This window comes from Myxine glutinosa, chromosome 11, assembly GCF_964187855.1.
Source record: "Myxine glutinosa chromosome 11, kmMyxGlut1.1, whole genome shotgun sequence".
Classification (NCBI taxonomy): domain Eukaryota; kingdom Metazoa; phylum Chordata; class Myxini; order Myxiniformes; family Myxinidae; genus Myxine; species Myxine glutinosa.
In genome coordinates this window covers 122,203,353-122,221,912 of record NC_136271.1, presented here as the reverse complement: position 1 = coordinate 122,221,912, position 18,560 = coordinate 122,203,353, and the positions used below count along the sequence as shown (strand labels likewise).

Sequence of the window (18,560 nt, the reverse complement as noted above, 5' to 3'; positions counted from 1 at the left end):
TACGAAGTTTTGTATCGATCTGTGAAACGGTTCTGGAGAAGGTTTTTTATTTTATTTTTGTTTTCAATCCAATATGGCCACCAGACCACATAGCCGATTACGTCATAAATTTAAATCTTCATTCCCATCGGGTCATAGATCAGATGTATGAAGCTTCAGACTTTTTGGATAAGGATTTTGATTCAACCAATTATGGTTGGAATACCACTTCACTGATGAGGTCATCATTATCCTGCTGTATACCTCATAGGGATTTGATGACATATGCCAAGCTGCAATTTTTTTTGTTGAGCTGTATTGGAGAAGAATATGTCCAATTTTTTCCCTTTTATCCAATATGCCTGCCATACCATGTGATCTATTACATCGGTTATCAATGAAATATTCTCCATGGGAAGTCCCTCTTATGTTTAAAGTTTTGCATCACATACACGCACACAAACACACACCGACACACACAAACACACCCACATGACTACTTTAAGACCTGGGAGGGCTCCGTTACACCTTATGAAACCCACATGTGGAGATAAACACACACACACACACACACACACACACACACACACACACACACAGTCTTGTAACCCCTTCAGGGCAAGACTAATGATGGATAAAGTAACCTCTTGCATCAAATATTCCTGTACATCCATCCTTGTACATGTGGCCTTGATTTTACAGTTCCTGTCATGATTTTATTGCCTACGATTAATCCTTTGTGCACAGCATTTACTTGTCATTTCCTTCCGTGTTCCATTTTCTCTTGTCCAAGCATCCGCTCAAGAGAACTCTTCCACTCCATTTCGCTCTCTGTAACTCGCTGCTGGAACCTTTTGATTTGGATGGACCCTTCAAATTATGGTGGAGTTCCTGGCGTTATACCTACATCTGCGCACAGCCAAATGGTTTGTTTCTATTCGAGGATCATTGCGTGCATCACATTTAGTGAAAGAGAAACATAACTTAGTTGCTCTACAACAGTGGTCAACAACCTTTTATTAGTGGCGGGCAGGATTGTCAATGGCCTGTCCCTGTATGAGCCGGAACGATAACCGAAGTCATTAGAAGTTAGAAGAGTTTTTTTTTTTCATTGATTGTTAAAATTGAGGTATGTACTATGTATACAGTTTAAACATGGAATGGTATGGTTTTCATGTTGGTCTGTTGTGCGAGGTATAATCGCTGATATTCACCTCGACATTTGTCACTGACAAGCATAAACAACGATGCAAATGATCATCAGTCAACCTTGAACAAAAATTGTATTTGATAATCTTCATTCTTGAAGATCTGAATATCGATCCATCATCATCATCATCGGGTCAATCTCAATCGGACAGAATATGGATTCGGATACGAGGATTATTTAATTTTTTTAATGATTCTTCGCCATCGAGAGATTTGGCGAAAAGCGATATATAACATGATATTTAAACTAGAACAATGTGATTGTGTCCCCAATATGCTTCCGCATAGTTCCACAACGGGTAGATGCCATCACTCTGCATATGTATGGGTCAGGGATCACGTTTGTGAAGTTTCGTGTTGGTCGGATAAGGTTCGATTTTCTATCCAAGATGGCTGCCAAACCATGTGACCTATGACATCATTTTCAAACTATATGCAACATTGCTGTTAGATGATATTTGCAAAATTTTGCATCGATAGGGTGAGCCGTTTCAGAAATATAATTATTTAATATTTTCCTTCAATCCAATATGGCTGCCAAACCATGTGACCTATGATGTCATAAATTTAATATTTCAATACAAATGGGTCATAGATCATGTGCATGCAATTTCAGATTTTTAGGATAAGTAATTCGATTAAAACATTTTTGGCTGGTATTCCACTTCACCTATGATATCATCATTATGCTTTTGTTCCCCATTGAGAGTACTTGACAATGTGCCAAGTTTCAAATTTTTCCATTCAACGGTTCCGATAAATAATTTTTTAATTATTTGCTTTTACTCCAAGATGTCTGCCATACCACGTGATCTATAATGTCACAATTATCATAAAAATATTCTGCATGGGTGTCACTCCTACCCTGAAAGTTTTGTCTCAATCGGACATATGGTTGGTGAGAAAAATGGGGTTTAGCCCGGACGGACGGGCGTATGGACGGACGGACAATCCAAAAGCATAATGCCTCCGGCGACTTTGTCGGCGGAGGCATAAAAAGTTATGGACGAGTTATGACTAAACTTGGTGGACGAGTTGGTGAGGAGACAAGAACAAGTTAACTCGATTTTGGTTCTGGTCCAAATCCAGATCCGGCCTATCAGTGGGTTACAAAACATTAACTGTTCAGCCTGGCGAAGGTATGCTCTCTACCGAGTGCCGTTCTAGCTCTTCTATGTTATTCATTTCTTGCTGATCGATCAACAGACACAAAAAGAGAGGCAGAATGATGAGCGAGAGGAGGCGGGAGATGGAGACGGTACTGTAAAAGAGGGTGAAGATGAGTGTAAAGAAGGGGAGATGAGCGAAGAGTGGGGTGATTCAACCCTGGAAAACTGCTGGCTGCTTGCGAGGTTTATTCCAACCGCTGCTTCTTGTCAAAGCCACTTCATCACTGTTGTCTCTGGTAAGCTTTGAGTGCATTTTAAGTTTTCATTTTTATAGCTATTTATTTGTGGCTCATAAAAGACAAAGGTAAGGTTTGTGGAATTCTTCACAAAACAGGATGGTATCCGGTATGGTACAATGTTGGACACATTAAAAAAACGAAACCCATCCGATCTCACGAATCGTGGAATGTTAAACTTAAAAGTTGAAGAAAAGGCACAACGTTCTGTTGGATATTTGTTGTTAAAGTGCTAAGTTGATGAGCAAAGTTTTCTATTTATTGAACATTTCCTTTTAACACCTTTATTGAAGGCCAGACACGTCATGGAAAAACACCTGAAGAGATCTTTGCAAAATCACACACAGTTCACGCACAATCTCTGCAGGCATTTTGTAACAACAACAACAACAACAACACAACATGCATTTTAAGGCCATTTTCCCTGCTAGAGCGGGGGTTAGCCATGCGGTCCCCATGACAATCTTCTCCATTTTGCCCTGTTTTCTGCATCTCTCCTTGTTAACCCCCTTGCCCGCATTTCTTCTTCCACCGTCTTTAGCCAAGTCTTTCTCGGTCTTCCCCGTCCTCTACTTCCTTCTACATTCATTTCCATCACTCTGCTCAACCAGTCACTTTCATCCTTCCTCAACACATGACCAAACCATCTCAACCTGTTCCTCTTCACAGCATCAATCACAGGCTCTATTCCCATCATCTTTCGCAATTCATCATTTGTCTTCCTCTCTCTCAACGATACTCCGCACATCCACCGAACCATTCGCATTTCCACTCTTTCCAGCCTTCGTTGCTGCTCTACGTTCATTACCCATGTCTCGCTCCCATAAATCATAACACTTCTCACACATGCAGCATACACCTTTCCCTTCAGCTTCAACGACACTCCCCTCCTCATCCGCACGCCACTCAGTTCCCGAAACTTCTTCCATGCACATCTCACTCTTGCAACCGTTTCCGAGTCTGATCCAACTTCTCCATTCAGCATGTCTCCGAGGTAGCAAAATGTTTTCACACCTTCCAGCTTCATGCCGTCTCCAAGATCCAACTCAACATTTCCTCCATCTGCAGCTCCCTCTGTGCACACCTTACACTTGAATGTAGCTGCCACACTGGTTAATGACCCTCTCAGACCACTACATTTTTGATGAACCCACTCAGTGCACATTGTACATTGAATGGAGTTCACTCCGACACCCTTCCCGCACACAGCACAGGGCCACTTCCCAGTTCTTTCCACCTCACCACATGCTTTACCACTTGCCATCACCTTCGTCTTTCCTATATTCACCTTCAGACCTTTTGTCTCCATACATTCCTTCCACTTGTGCATCTTTTCCTTCAGTCCATCCATACTTTCCGCAATCAACACCAGATCATCTGCATACAACAACTCCCACGGTAAACCCTCCTTTACGTTCTGAGCCACCACCTCCATCACAGCGACAAATAGTAGTGGACGTAGTACCGACCCCTGATGCACTCCCACCTTCACCTCAAACTCACCACTGTTCCCGTCCTTCGTCCTTACAGCTGTGCGCGCTCTTTTGTACATTGCCATCACTACTCTGATCAACCATTCCTCCACTCCTAACTTCCTCAATGCTCATGTCAATACTTCACGTGGAACCCTATTGAATGCTTTCTCCAGATCAACAAAAACCCAATCAATTCAAAGACATTTTGTAACAACAGCGATGAAATCACTTTCGAGCCATATTTACCTCATTTTTTATAACCAAGTAGTATGACCTGGGGCTTGCAGAATGGCCTAGATGTACGTGCACTCGCCTCTAAACTGGTTCAAATGCCGACCCAGCTATAAACTGTGTTTCACAAACGGTGATTCATCAACGTGAGTCGTCCCTCGGATGGGTCACGTTCAGCTGGCATCCCGTCTGCTGGCATTAGTTGGCGGATGTTAAAGATCCCCACAGTGTCCTTTGGAAAGAGTAGGCAAGCTATCACGAGCACCATGAACAAATTCCAAATTCCTGCCCCAACTACTGTTGGGAAGGCAATGACAAACCATCCAGTATAACCTTTGTCCAGAAACTGCTTCAGTTGCACCGACATACTGAAACAGAGTGCAGTACACCAGAATCAGAAGTATGACATGTGATCACGTGATGCGAGTTCGTGACATCATTTTAACAAGCACGGTGCCACAGCACAACTGCGTTGAGCTTTTTGCGGTAGCTAATTTATTGTGTGCGAATGGAAAACTGACCGGATACATGATCAGCAATGGGCGTAGCAGGTAGGAAAGCAATGTGCAGCACTTTGGAGTCATAAATCCCCCAATTTCCTTGTGTGAATGAAAAAACTCCAAATGGTTGACAAATTTGACAACCTCAAGAGCTCGACGCACAGCTCAAAAGTCTTAGAAGGAAAGACGTGTAACTGAACAGACATCGCCAGAAGATTCCTGCAATCTATTGTAAACAAAGTCTGCAATAAATAAAGTTAAGAATCCAACTCGTAAACAATCGAAGGTGATACAAATTGTTATAATCTTCACATATCTGCACACAGTATATAAGAGGGTACTTCAAGGTTGATCTGGACTTTCGTTTGCGCAAGGGTTAAAAATAGTTAAATGCTGATTGGCCCTGAGCAAGTTGTACAGGTAGAGTGACATTGTTGGTCAAAGTAAAGGGGTAAAACTGTGATGGTGGCTAACAGTCACGTGTGCTGTGGAGGAGAGGTGTGTTGTTTGGTTTCTCGTGAAGGAGAATGAATGTTTCTCATGAAGGTTTCTCGTGAAATCAAACCGGCTTGAATTCCCAGTGGACCGTCTGCACAGTTTATGGATGCATGCCGTTCACCTGGTTGGCCATGGCATTCTGCTGTGAGTTCAAAATGACCATGAGTTGGTGAGCGATTTTGAGCATTGTCAAATGTAACAAGCTGCACTCGCTCGAGTGGAAATTAAACGGTGAACGGATCATTTTGGTGAATCACCGGATCACTATAGTTGCTATTTCAGAAGAATTTCATGTCAGTGTTGAAAGTGCAGAACCGATCATTCATTCTCCCTTGAAGTTCAATCAAATGGATGCAAGGTGGGGGTGAAGGGACCTTCCCCTGGATCAATAGGAAACTCGTTTGGCCACTTGCAACAGAGCTTCTTCAGTAATACAAGGTGGAGGGCCCCCCCTCTGGCCTACGTAAACTTTAAAATCGACATCAACATTGAACTACCCTCGTTTGTTCATGTTGCTTTATGAGCCCGAAATAATTTCGAAAAATAGGTCTTGTGTCATCCCCTCCAACAATTAACGGATAGGAGCACGATCTTTTGTGGAGGTGGTTTTTGTGATAGCTTTGACATTCGGTGAGGATGAAGAGATGGAAGACCAATCCTTTTGCTCGAGTGCAAATTGCAGTCCCTGCCAGTCAACCTGAGTGAATATCCAGACACTGATGCTTTGGTAGCTCTCTATCAACAGCCAGATAATTTTGACTTTCAAGAGAACATGGCCAGTGGGGCTAAGTGGAGGGGAGGAGGAACAGGAGAGGGTTGGATGGAACGTTTCCAATTTCAGGCGTGAGGACATACCGTTTTCAGATCTGGGATGTGAAGGTCGCAGATTGAGCAGATCCACGGAATCGCTGGATATTATCATGCCACCTCCCAGCCACCTAGAATGGTCTCCGTAGATCTCCACCGGCAATTTAAATCTCCATAGATTGTTTCCTCGGATTCCTTTCACTCTGCACTCTCATCCAGACTCCATAACGCAATGGCTATTAATGGGTGAAAAGTAAATTAAATGTGGAAATTGTTTTGACCGGACGACATTTTTTGTGGAAGCTTGACCTGCTTCGTTTTTTATTATATTTTTTGTGGACGCTTTACATGTTTGACCCGTTAAGGTTATTTAATGGCACCTTTTTGTTTTCTCCTCCACATGCTTTCACAGCCTATATCATGGCGTCTTATCACAGTATACGTGAGGACAGAAAGTCTGCTTCAACCTCCATCAATAGCTCTCCCAGCTCCAGCAACAAACACATTACTCAAGCTGAGAGTTTACCTGGTTGGACAAATGTTCTTCCCCTTTATTTTCTTCCTCTTTAATCTTAACCATGCTAACTCTTAAGGTTTTGTGTCTCAAACGTGACGTCACTTGTCTCTACAGGTTCTGTGGCCTTCCGCCAGCAGTACGTGGAAGGAGAACTGACGAGCACCATGTTCAGTCTCACACAGAAAATTCAGCGCAAGATGATTTTAGGAAGGCAAGATGAGGAGCCAAATGGAACATCACATGACCTCTTTCCTGTACTTCCTGGATCCCACCTTGTTTTCAGCAATCCGGTGTTGGAATTTGTCAAAGTAGTTTGCCAGGTAAATTTATTTTTTTTCTTTTCCTTAGTACTGTACAGGTAGTGGACCAAAAATGGAAGCACCAATGTAAAGTCACTAAAAAGGGCATTGGGCCACCACGTGCGGCTAGTGCGGCCTGTATGAGCCATGGCATAGAGTCCAACAAAGTCTGGAATTCTGCAGAAGGGATGCGGCACCATTCTTCCAAGAGAAAGTCAATCATCTCACACCTGTTTGATGGAGATTTTAAAAAACGCTGTCGAAGGGTTGTTCTAGAATATCCCATAAATGATTGATTGAGTTCAGATCGATTGGGTTCAGATTGGGAACTCTTTATTTATTTTTTAATTACCTCCACCACTTTAGGTGGATGGAGGTCATGCTTTTTGCTCCTCTCTGTTTGTTACTTGCGAAAATCAAAGATTTTTGCAAGTATGTTGGTTGGTTTTGTGCGTTATTCTGTCTGTCTGTTTATCTGTATGTCAGTCGCCTACAGGTCACAATTCTAAACCGATCGTCACGAAACTTCACCAAGTTGTCTAGGTCGTCCCAATTGAGAAGCCTATTGATTTTGAGGTCAAAGGTCATCTGGAGGTCAAATTTCTAAAATCGCCATTTTAAATCCGATTGACTTGAAAATTGAATAACATTTGTATATTGAGTCAATAAATTGGGAAATGAACAATTTTTGAGGTCAAAGGTCAAAGGTCAACTCAAGGTCAAATTTTAAAAGTCATCAATTTTCATCTAAAAAGCTGTCAATTCTCAACCCATTGACTTGAATTGAACAGCATTTGCATATCGAGTCACTAAATTGGGAAACATACTATTTTTGAGGTCAATAGGGCAAAGGTCAACTCAAGGTCAACCTTCCAAAATCATCACTTTTCATCTGAAAAACCGTCAAATTTCATCCGATTGACCTGACAATTTAACAACATTTGCATAGCGCCTCCCTGAATTGGGAAACCTACTATTTTTGAGGTCAATAGGTCAAAGGTCAACTCATGGTGAAACTTCTAAAATCATCCATTTTCATTTGAAAGATCGTCACTTTTCATCCTATTAACCCGAGCTTTGATCGAGATCATCAATTTTAATCTGGACGAAATGGACAATTTGATCAATGGCATCCTTTTTTTTGAGGGGGGGAGGGGTTGGATTTTGCAAGTATCGTGCTCTGCATGACGTCTTCTTGTTTGTCTGATTGCAAACAGGATATCTAAAAAAACTTGTGGATGGATTTGCATGGAATTTGGTGGAGAGGTTGAGTATGTCACAAGGACGGAAAGATTTGATTTTGGTGAAGATCCGGATCTGGATCTGAGAATGCCTTATGTGATTCTTCACCAATGAGAGATGGGGCAAAAAAAGGATATATAGTACAATATCTCAAAATGTTGTGGACAGATTCAGATGAAACTTTGTGGACAGGTTGGGTGTGTGACAAGGACGAATCAATTCAATTTTGGTGAAATCCAGATATTAGAGTTTTAAAAACATTTTCAAGTGATTCTTCACCAATGATAGGGCAAACAACTATATGTGACATGATATTTCAAAAGGTTTGCATGTCCAATGACAAAACTTTGTGAATGAGTTGCGTAAGTGACAAAAACAAGCCGATTAGATTTTGGTTCAGGTCTGGATCCAGATCCGTCCTATCAGTGGGATACAACACGTAAACTGTTCAGCTTGGTGAAGGTATGCGCTCTACCGAGTGTCGTTCTAGTTTCTTCTGTTTCTTGCTTCTGCCTCATCTTTGTAGCAGAAGTTTGTTATGAAGTTGTAGATTTTTTTTTCTTGCCATGTTCTTTGGACTGCTTCTCTTCTACTGCAGGTGCTGGCACTCGACGGTAGTGTAGCCAATGAGGTGGAGCGATTACGGCGCTCTCTCCTGCGCCTCATTGATGTGGGCGAGTTCTCTGACGTAGCCCAGTTCCGAGACCCTTGTCGCTCTCTACTCTTGCCAGAGGTCATCTGTGCGAACTGCAACTTCTGTCGAGATCTTGATCTGTGCCGTGACGTCACAGGGCAGGCAGGTTTTGGAATGGGTTCTTTTTTGCAATGATGAACCGATTGATCACGTCTTATGAACGTTTGCTGAAAAGTGGCAAGAAAGTTTTAAGATTATTTAATATCACTACCCATTGTGTGCTGAAGAAGTTTTTATGCTTGCCTGGAAATATCTCGTCTGTCGGGAGGGTGCCTTTTAAATGGGGGTTTAGGAAAACATTTTGGAGGGAGCAGTGATTGGTGATGCCAAACGTGCAAAAGTCTTTCACATTGGAAAACACCAACAGAAACCAAGGAATTGTTCAAAAACATTTCCAATGGGCATTATTTTTCTCTCCTCAATATTTGAGGACTGTACTTTATGCATTTGGGTCTTTGGAAAGAAAATGGAATGTAATGGTGATTGGTTGACTTTTTGACTATCAGTGTGTTTTGTACTAATCTATAATTTGGCCTTTAAAATATGTAAAGACAAGTGGCTAAAAGATATACATGTGAATGTGGAGAAGGCCCACCAAACTATGAAGTCCAAAGAGGTGCACTTGACCATCAATAAAATTACCAGTAAGTCAAAAACCAGAATGCAAACAGTAAAGAGTAAGAAAGGGGAAGTACTGACAGTCCTGCAGACTGTTAAAAAGCACTGGAAGGAAAACTATGAAGACATGTACAACAAACAAAACTTTGTAAATGAAGAGATGATAAATAACATCCCACAACTGCCGAGTACTAGGTTTCGCCCAGGAAGATCAACAGTTCACATCAAGACAAATAATATAAAAATACCTGGAAATGAACAAGGATGTATATTGCTGTTAGAAAAACTTTGAAAAAGATTTTGACTCTGTGTGACAAGATGGCTTATGGAAGGCACTTAAATTCTTCGGCTTTCCTATTAAAATCACCAAGCTACTTCGGGCACTCTACAGCAGGTCAAAGAGCGCAGTAACGTGAATTGAGATCTGACTGATTGGTTCAGTACAACAGTTGGGGTCCATCAGGGATGTATGACATCACCCCAGCTCTTAAACTTGCTGCTTGAACTTGTAATGCTGCATGCAATACATGATATGCCGCAAGGAGTTAGCATCCAAAGAAAAGTTATATCAAACCTACGATTGGCAGACAACATTGTCTTGCTAGCAGAGACTGCAGAAGACCTGCAAATCCTCATAGATTGTGTTTACAGCAGCAGTAGTGCTCTGGGCATGAAGGTCAACATCACAAAAACAGAGACACAAGTCATCAGTAGGCACCACCCAAATCAAATTAACATCAATATAAACGGCATAGTTTTGAAACAAACAGACACCGAAAACATCAAACATAGAATTGGGAAAGCATTGAGAACATTTCAGTGGCTAAAAGCTTTGGACGGTGAAAGACATCCAACGTGACGCCAAAGTTGAACTGTATAGAGTTCTGGTTCTCACAATTTTGATGTATGGGTCAGAAACTTGGACATTAAAGCAAGAAGATGAACATCGACTCATTGTTTTTGAAATGGTATGCCTTAGAAAAATAATGGGAGTAACTCGGCTGGACAAATAAGGAATACTATAAGGGAAACCCTCGGAGTAAAACATGCAGCAACAAATAACACAACACAAAGAAGGATTACATTATTTGGACACATTAAAAGGATGCCCCAGAACAGACTTCCAAAAATCTTCATAGATGGAAGAGTAAATGGCACCTGACCAAGAGGAAGGCCACCAAAAAGGTGGATGGTCAAGGCAGATTGCAGTGCCAGACAAATAGCATCACTGGCAGAGGCACAAACATTGGCTCAAAATCGAAGTCTGTGGCGACGGATCATCATTATGGAACAGATAACAGGACAGGGAGCAGCAGTCTCTGTTCCTGTGTCGATGCCTTAACTATCTGGATTTGTGCTCAAGATCCTGATTTGTGAAAATATTCACTTCAACTACGCACAAGTTCACGTTGGTGGTAAAGATGTCGCCAAAACATTGCATTTCAGGTTTCGCTCCGTTTGTTTTGGTCTGATGTCTGCCTGTTTATTTAGATTTTTTAGTGGTGAAGCTGCTTCAATGTTTGACGATGTCCTTTCTTCCGTCCATCAAAAATGAAGAAAATTTTTTGTTCACAAATGGACAAACAAACTGACTGACAGACAGGGGTGAAAACATAACCTGCATCCACCTTTGGTGGTGGAGGTAAATATGCTTCAGCTCAGGTTGATCGAGAGTTTTCCAGAACCAGGTACAACCGGAAGTGAGACCGGCGGGTTTGTTTTGTCGCGGTTATTAAAGTATTGACCCAGATTCCGAAGGCCTCAGACGTCTTCTCCTTCCATGCTGAAGCCCTCATCATCAATAACACTCGACCCAAACAAAGCCAATGGTTTTAGTAATTTGTGTAACATAACCCTTGATTAATCGTGCGTTTTGACGTGCTATACATTCTAAACGGGCTGGATGAAGCCTTACTATTATTCGACATATGATTCGATTTTTCGGGGTCCCTTATTGTCAGCACATGACCCAAACAAAGCAAATGGAAATTTGACACAATAAACACAGTCAGTATTTAATCAGCAGAGGCCTACAGGCCTATTGTGTTAGGCCCACCAGAAAACCAAGATGGTGGCCATATCATTTTGTTTCAGTGCTATGGTGGGTGGAGTCAAGCAACTGATGTGGGTGTGGTCCGGCAGCTAGCCGACCAATGGGTGCACATTTCAAAAATCAATCCCCAATAACAACCTCCACACCAACAACAGTAATGCAGAGCTCTTGTAAAAACTAACATGGTGTTTTACTTGTGCACTTTACCGAGGTTAACAAGCGTGTTGTCATCCCATGCAGACTGAGGGTGCACGGTGGCTTTGTCCACATTGTAAAACACCTTATGAAAACGACTCTATCGAGGCTCGGCTCATCGAGGTGTTGCAGAGGAAAGCCATTGGTTACACCATGCAGGACCTGGTACAGTATAACTTGCACATCAACCTCACATTGCAATGGTGAAGCACTAGTTTTATCACAAGGGCTTTACCGCATAATAGCATCTCAGGCTGGTCTTTACGTCTCAGCTTGGAAAAAAACCAAAAACATTTACATGAAAAGGAAAGGATGAGGGTGAGATGGAGTAAGGGGAGAGAAAATAGGAGGAGGGAAGGACAGGGATCCCCAAGATTAGCAAAGAAAGCTCGGAACAATGCCCGGTGTCGATTATTATTTATGTATCACCCTTGGCAAACATAAGTTGTGTATATCTATGTCTGATGATGGAGAAGGAAATGCAAAGAGACTGATGACAAATGCATGTACATTCAGACCTCTTATCGTGCTATGAATGTGTTCCGTTGTTTTCTCTTCTTAACAATCCGGGGCCGTTGTACTGCAGTACGTTTTAAACTTTCATCTCTCCATCTAATCTTTAGTTTTGTTCTCATTCCTCCAAGTCTCCTCAAGGTGGCCAATTTGTAATTATTCTGGTCAATTGGTTCTCTAATCTTGATACGTGTCCATCTCGTGCCATTTCAATTTTTGAATGTGACCAATACAGCGTTCAGTATGGTTTCTCTCTCCGTTTTGTTACATTGAGATGGCATCTTTCCCTGACTGTTTGCGTGGTAATCTATTTTGCTCCATCTTTGTACAAGAGCATGTGTCATCGCTGGTATCGAGTGTTGATTGGAAACTTTCTTTATCAGACATCAAGGTGGTTTCCTTTTAATGACATTTATTTTGATTTTTCCAAATCCTGTCCGTCATGCTCTGGTTTGTCGCTTCATTTCATCAGTGATCTTCATCCATTTTTAGGACTTGGTCGAAGTAGTTATTCCTCCTAGTTTCTTCAAACTTCCAATTTTTCAATTGAATTTCTTGATTATTATTATATTTTTTTTGCATTGCAGTTCAACATTATTTTTGTGTTTTGTCTCTGTTTTTTCTCTTTGCGTAATCATGACTCCGAATTTAACTATTCCATTATCTTTGATTCTTCAGGGATGTTTGAAATTAAAACAATATCCATGACTCATAGTTTGTTTAGTCATTCGACGTGGACATATTTTTCCTTTCTTCCCCCTCATGTAAGTAGTTGAAGACTCAACATGCGGTGAATAATCTTGGTGAGATTGTGTTGCCTCATCTGACGCCCCTTTCGATCTCGCTATTTATTGCCAGTCCTTTGGTGCAGTCTCAAGGCCGCTGTTGTTGTCGCTCAGAAGTCCTTGCTAATCAAATTTTTCCAAAGAATGCTTCAGCTGAAGTTCTGATATCTCATTGATAAATGGTTAATGGTTTCCTGATACATTTTGTAAAAATGACTTTTGGAGGTTGAATTTCATGCCCATCCTCAACCTGCCCAGATGACATTAAGAGTTACTTGTAGACTAAACCAGGCAGGGGTCAACTCGGATGACCCCCTTCCCGAGCATCATTGATGAGAAATTTGGTAACAACCATTCAGTGTTGAGACTCAGCTCAGTTTCCGGATGTAAAAATCTTAATACTTTGTGTTGCTGTGTCCAGCTAGATTTGAACCCGCAGCATCTGGTTGCTAGTTGTGCGTACCAACCAATGGACCAACATTGCCTATCATAGTTATTTGTCAATGTAAATTGACTGTAATAAACAATGCTTTGCCTTTGGCTACTTTGACTTGTTCTATAGTCCATGTATTTACAGTATACTGTACTCGTTTGTGTTTGTGACCTTTTTATTGCTCAGTGTGAGTGTGGCTCCGACTGTACTTGGAATGGATTCAAAGAAAGGGAGATGCACAAAGGCAGACGGATGATGCAAATTTATATGTATTGGTTCATGAGTTATCAAGTGACCACTATATTCGTCATGTGTGTGCGTCTGTGTGTGTGTGTGTGTGTGTGTGTGTGTGTGTGTGTGTGTGTGTGTGTGTGTGTGTGTGTGTGTGTGTGTGTGTGTGTGTGTGTGTGTGTGTGTGTGTGTGTGTGTGTGTGTGTGTGTGTGTGTCTGTGTGTCTGTCTGTCCGCAGCATAACTACCCGATGATATCATCCAGTCTTGATGAAACTTGGGTGGGAGGTTGATATCATGATCTAGTTGTATCCTGCCTAGAGTGGGCGTATTGCGCCCATTGTGGGCGGAGCCACGCCCGAAAAAGATGTCTTTTTAGGGGGTAATCGAGTTCAAGCTACATCTTCTCCGAGGGGTTTGGTGGAATCTGACAGGGGTTTCGATATTTGGTGAGGCGAATGTCATGTGTCTAGCCCCACGGAGCTCGATTTTTTTTTTTTTTTTTTTTTTTTTTTTCCCCTTTCATTTTTCACCGAATTTTCGGTATTGTGTAGCTAACTAACCTCATAACTGATTATACAATATTTTCTATCTCATTTCAAGGTCAGTAACCTTCGTTTTGACATTTCCGGGCCTGGCCTGTTTCGGTTATAGTCCGTCCTTTGTCATTGAATACCGCTCGCTCGTGAACCATCGTCGTCTCCTGACTTGTTTTGTGTTTTGTACTCAGGTCTGCAGCAAGTGTGGAGGAGTGAAAGAAGCTAACATGCCGTACCATTGTCCTTGCGCTGGAGAGTTCCAACTTTCTCTGTCTGCAAAAGTGCGTTTGTCCTGTGGATTGTGAGCAACACGGCCTGCAATCCACTATCACACTGCATTAAGTTGTTTTATTTCGCCATCTGTTGTGTCGGCCTCAGTGCTGGAAATAAAAATTTAATCCTTCAGCACACAAAACATGAAAACTACTTCCAGTCCTGAAACTTGCAAATAAAATAGGAATTGGCAATACCAAGAGCATAATATGGTGAAAAGTATGGAAAAAAGTTCACGACTCTGGAAGCACAATGATTACCTTTGCTGGATCCACACCTGTGAGTGAGTGCTCTGTTGCATAGCTTGGGTGCATGCAATATAATGGCTGGTATGCAGACATTTATGCAACCGGTGGTGAGCAGTTGCGCAAACTCATTGCTTGCAATAGTGGGCCAGTCAATCTACGATTTAACCTCAAACAAATTGCAAAATAATTTATTTTTACTGCAACAAACACAGAAATATGATTAAAGAAACATGAAATGCAGAAAAACCTTCTTGGTGGAACATGATTTATTTGGATGTAAAAATATTGAATGCAACACAAATCCTTTGTCTCTTCATTTCATCAGACCTAACCTCATACCTCGTAGTTTGTCATGCTCAGTCCGTCGTACAAACCACGGAGATAAATATTCAGACCGGCGTTGTTGCGCCACCAATTTTCCGCTGAGGAAAAAGATGAAAAGGAACACATATTTACACTAACTAGGTGGATTTCACATGGAGGTGGGTTTTCTTGGCTGCATAGGACACATGATAAGAGGGTCAGGCCTGAAAGAACTCCTTGAAGTCATGTATGAACCAAATACTGATCCTTACATGCAAATACTAAAAGCTTTGGCAAGAACCATTAGGGGTTATTTCCTTATTGATGCTTCACTTGGTGCCATCCTCGTGGCAAGAGCATTCGGTCTATGCCTACCGGTGAGAACAGATGATCAGAATGAGGGGCATGTTTACCGAGTTGTGGGAAATGATGTTGTACAACAGTTACATTAGGATTAGAGCACCACAGACACTCAGGACTCTCAGATAAGGGATCCAGCCTCTCACGATTCATCGTCTGATACTCGGGCGTGAGGGGCAACTGAGTCCAGGTGTCAAATTCCAGGTGTCACTGGTGGATAAGGTCAGTACATCTAACCTGTATGATCAACTGAGTGGTGGTTTATTGTTAAAAGAGATAACAGGTGATGGTTAATTGTTATTGTTAATAAATATTGTTTCCCCCCGCCCCCCCCCCCCCTCTTGTTTGTCTGTGTGTTGTACCATCCTCCAAACGGTGACAACTCCATCTACATCTCTCTTCTCTTTCTCTTTCTCTTTCTCTTTCACTCCCACTCCCACTCTCACTCCCACTCCCACTCTCACTCTCACTCTCACTCCCTCTCTCAGACAACATGAACAAACTTTAACCACTCATCCCAACTCTCTTTTCCTCACATGTGGTGATTTCAATTGTCACCATTCAAATTGGCTGGGTGCTAGTACCTCTCTCACCAGCCATGACACTTCAGTAAAGGACTTCTGTGCCTCCATGGGACTGACTCAATCTGTGGACTTTCCAACCCGGATTTCTCCAAATGTCAAATCCTCCCTTCTGGACTTGGTAATGACCAACTTCCCCTGCAAATGTCTCCTACACTTCCTCTCTTCCAATTGATTTATCTGATCATATGCTTGAGAGGCAACCCATCTCTGTCTATTCTGTGAGCTGTCCCAAACATCAGCGAGTGTGGCAGTTCACTTAAGCAGATTGGCAGGGACTGCAAGTAGCCATCTCTATTCAGGACTGGTCTCCCATATCTACTTTTTTTTTTAGTTTTTATATATTTTTTATACATTGGCTAAGGCTCGTAATAGAGCTGATACACGCACACACGCACGCACGCACACACACTGAAGAGACAAACAATTAACACAGCCACTGAGCTTGAGGGAAGTGCCGTCACTACTGTGACTTCCCGGGATACTCTGGGTACCAGCAACGTTATAACAACGCTTTTCTCACCGTACTTAGCGGGGCATTTCCTCCTCCCCATGGATGCCAACCAATGGGCATTGTCAGTGCTCTATCCTTTTCAAGCAAGGAAGCAACATGTTTCTGGCCCTGATATTAACTCGGCCTGGGAATTCTTCCACAGAAACCTGCTCTCTCTCTCTCTCATGCACAGATCCATACCATCTCGTCTTCAATTATCCTACCCCTCTTTCCACCCATGGTACACTGAATCATGTAGTGTGGCAAGCTCCAAAGCAACTGGCTTTCTCTTCGTGGAAGGCAGATCCGACCGAAGGCAATCCCAGTGCATTCCATAAAGTCCGCTCAAGTGTTTGTCCACTCAGGAGAGCCAGAAAACAACATCTGCCCAACCTCAAGAATGAACTTTCAAACTTGTCTCCATCCTCTAAAACCCGGTGGTGCCTTGTTAAGTCTGTCTCCGGTGTATGCTTCCCTTCCATCACTTTCATCTCATCAAATGGCACCACAACCAACTCTGCTCGTGAGAATGATGCCTCAATTCTGTGTTTGCTTCAAAATGTTGTCCCTAACCCCTCTCTCACTGTACCCATCCGTCCCAGTCGTACCCAACTATTCCTGGATTAAGTGTCTTGGTAATGATTGTATACAACTGTGCCCACCGTGTTTGGAGGATTTGGAGGATTCGGGGATGTGAAGCAGGCAGATGTCTGTTCGATTCCATTGGCTTTTCACCAGAAGTCAGAGACTCAATACGATGTAGCTATGGATATCTTCCCTGACCCTAACCCCTAAGTCACATGTGATTGTTAATTGTGATTGTTAATTCACATGTGATTGTTAATTCACATGTGATTGTTAATTGTGCAGATGAATCACAGGTAATATTTGATTCTGAGGAATTCAGGTGATCGTTAATTGCGACGATGAATGCTTGTGATGCTTAATTGTCAAGACGTATTGCAGGTGATAGTTTATTGTGTTGTTGTTTTCCCATTGCGCCTGCTAGGGATTTATGGAGCAGTTGCAGGTGTTCTGGAAGGTGGCTGAACTTCACGAGATGCCATTCCTGCTCGAAATGTCCCAGTGGTACATGTCTGCCGTCAACTGAGACGTCTGTGTTATTAGCTTTTGGTGTATGTATGTAAGAATATGCTGTTTGTATATTTAGTTTTGAGCAGTTTATGAGAGTAAATAAATAAATAAATCATGAGCATGGGATTGGGAGTGGAAAACACATTATTGTGATTACCTTGCTACATGCAGGTACTCTTCAAAAAATTCCACTCACTTTGGCTCTGTTGTATTTAATTAATTTCCCATTTTAACTGTGGTTTTTCAATGTTTGTTCAGACTATTAAAAAAAATTTTTTAATGCTTGCCTCTGTTTTTTGCTTTTTTTATACATGGTCTAGCTAGACTCATGGGAGAGCTTGGACACAACAGATCAGGACACAACATAACCAAGGGAACAGTGGGAGACGGGGGAAAATCCAATGGCAGGGAGAAGGTATATGGAGATGGACAAACATGGAATGTAGGTAACTATGAGGGGTAAGGAAGAATGCAAGGGGTGGACAAGATGGATACAAAAGCAAAATTTTGGGAGGATTGGGGGTGGTTTAACAGGTGTAGAAAAGATCATGGCTTTGGATGGTGGATGACCTGAGATGGTTGTGAACAGCTGTCTTGAAGATCCGGAGCGATGAATTGGATCAAAGAGATGGTGGTTCTACAGGCAGGAAAAGAGGAATAAATGAGTGGATGAGGTGAGCAGTGGTTCTGAATTTGGCAGTCACAAGGAGTGGGTGGCTGGTGGATCATGTGCATCATGCAGATATTTGGGGGAGACAGAGCACAGAGAGGGCAGAGGGAGCAAGACCAGAAATGAGGCAGAGAGAACACCAACCTGTCAGCGATAACAAAGTGATAGACAACAGACTCGGCTTCATCGCGAGAGGTTCCAAATATCTTGTAAGCCTTGGGTTCCACGGCGTCAATATGAGCAAGATGTGAAGCAGGAAAGCCGCCCAGGCGGGAGAGCAGTACTCCATCAATAATAATAATAATAGTCTTATAT

At 42.2% G+C, this 18,560-nt stretch overlaps 1 protein-coding gene across 1 annotated transcript in view; it reads left to right on the top strand.

The window, feature by feature from the left end:
- Positions 1-17,855, top strand: part of POLE (DNA polymerase epsilon, catalytic subunit) — a 126,027-nt gene extending 108,172 nt beyond the window's left edge. The window contains exons 42-49 of the mRNA XM_068131122.2: positions 773-905; positions 2,395-2,593; positions 6,517-6,633; positions 6,736-6,941; positions 8,761-8,958; positions 11,768-11,887; positions 14,414-14,503; positions 17,490-17,855. Of these exons, the coding sequence (XP_067987223.2) occupies positions 773-905; positions 2,395-2,593; positions 6,517-6,633; positions 6,736-6,941; positions 8,761-8,958; positions 11,768-11,887; positions 14,414-14,503; positions 17,490-17,591 (1,165 nt within the window). The 3' untranslated portion in view covers positions 17,592-17,855. The remainder of the gene's footprint in view (positions 1-772; positions 906-2,394; positions 2,594-6,516; positions 6,634-6,735; positions 6,942-8,760; positions 8,959-11,767; positions 11,888-14,413; positions 14,504-17,489) is intronic.
- The last annotated feature ends 705 nt before the right edge of the window (positions 17,856-18,560 follow it).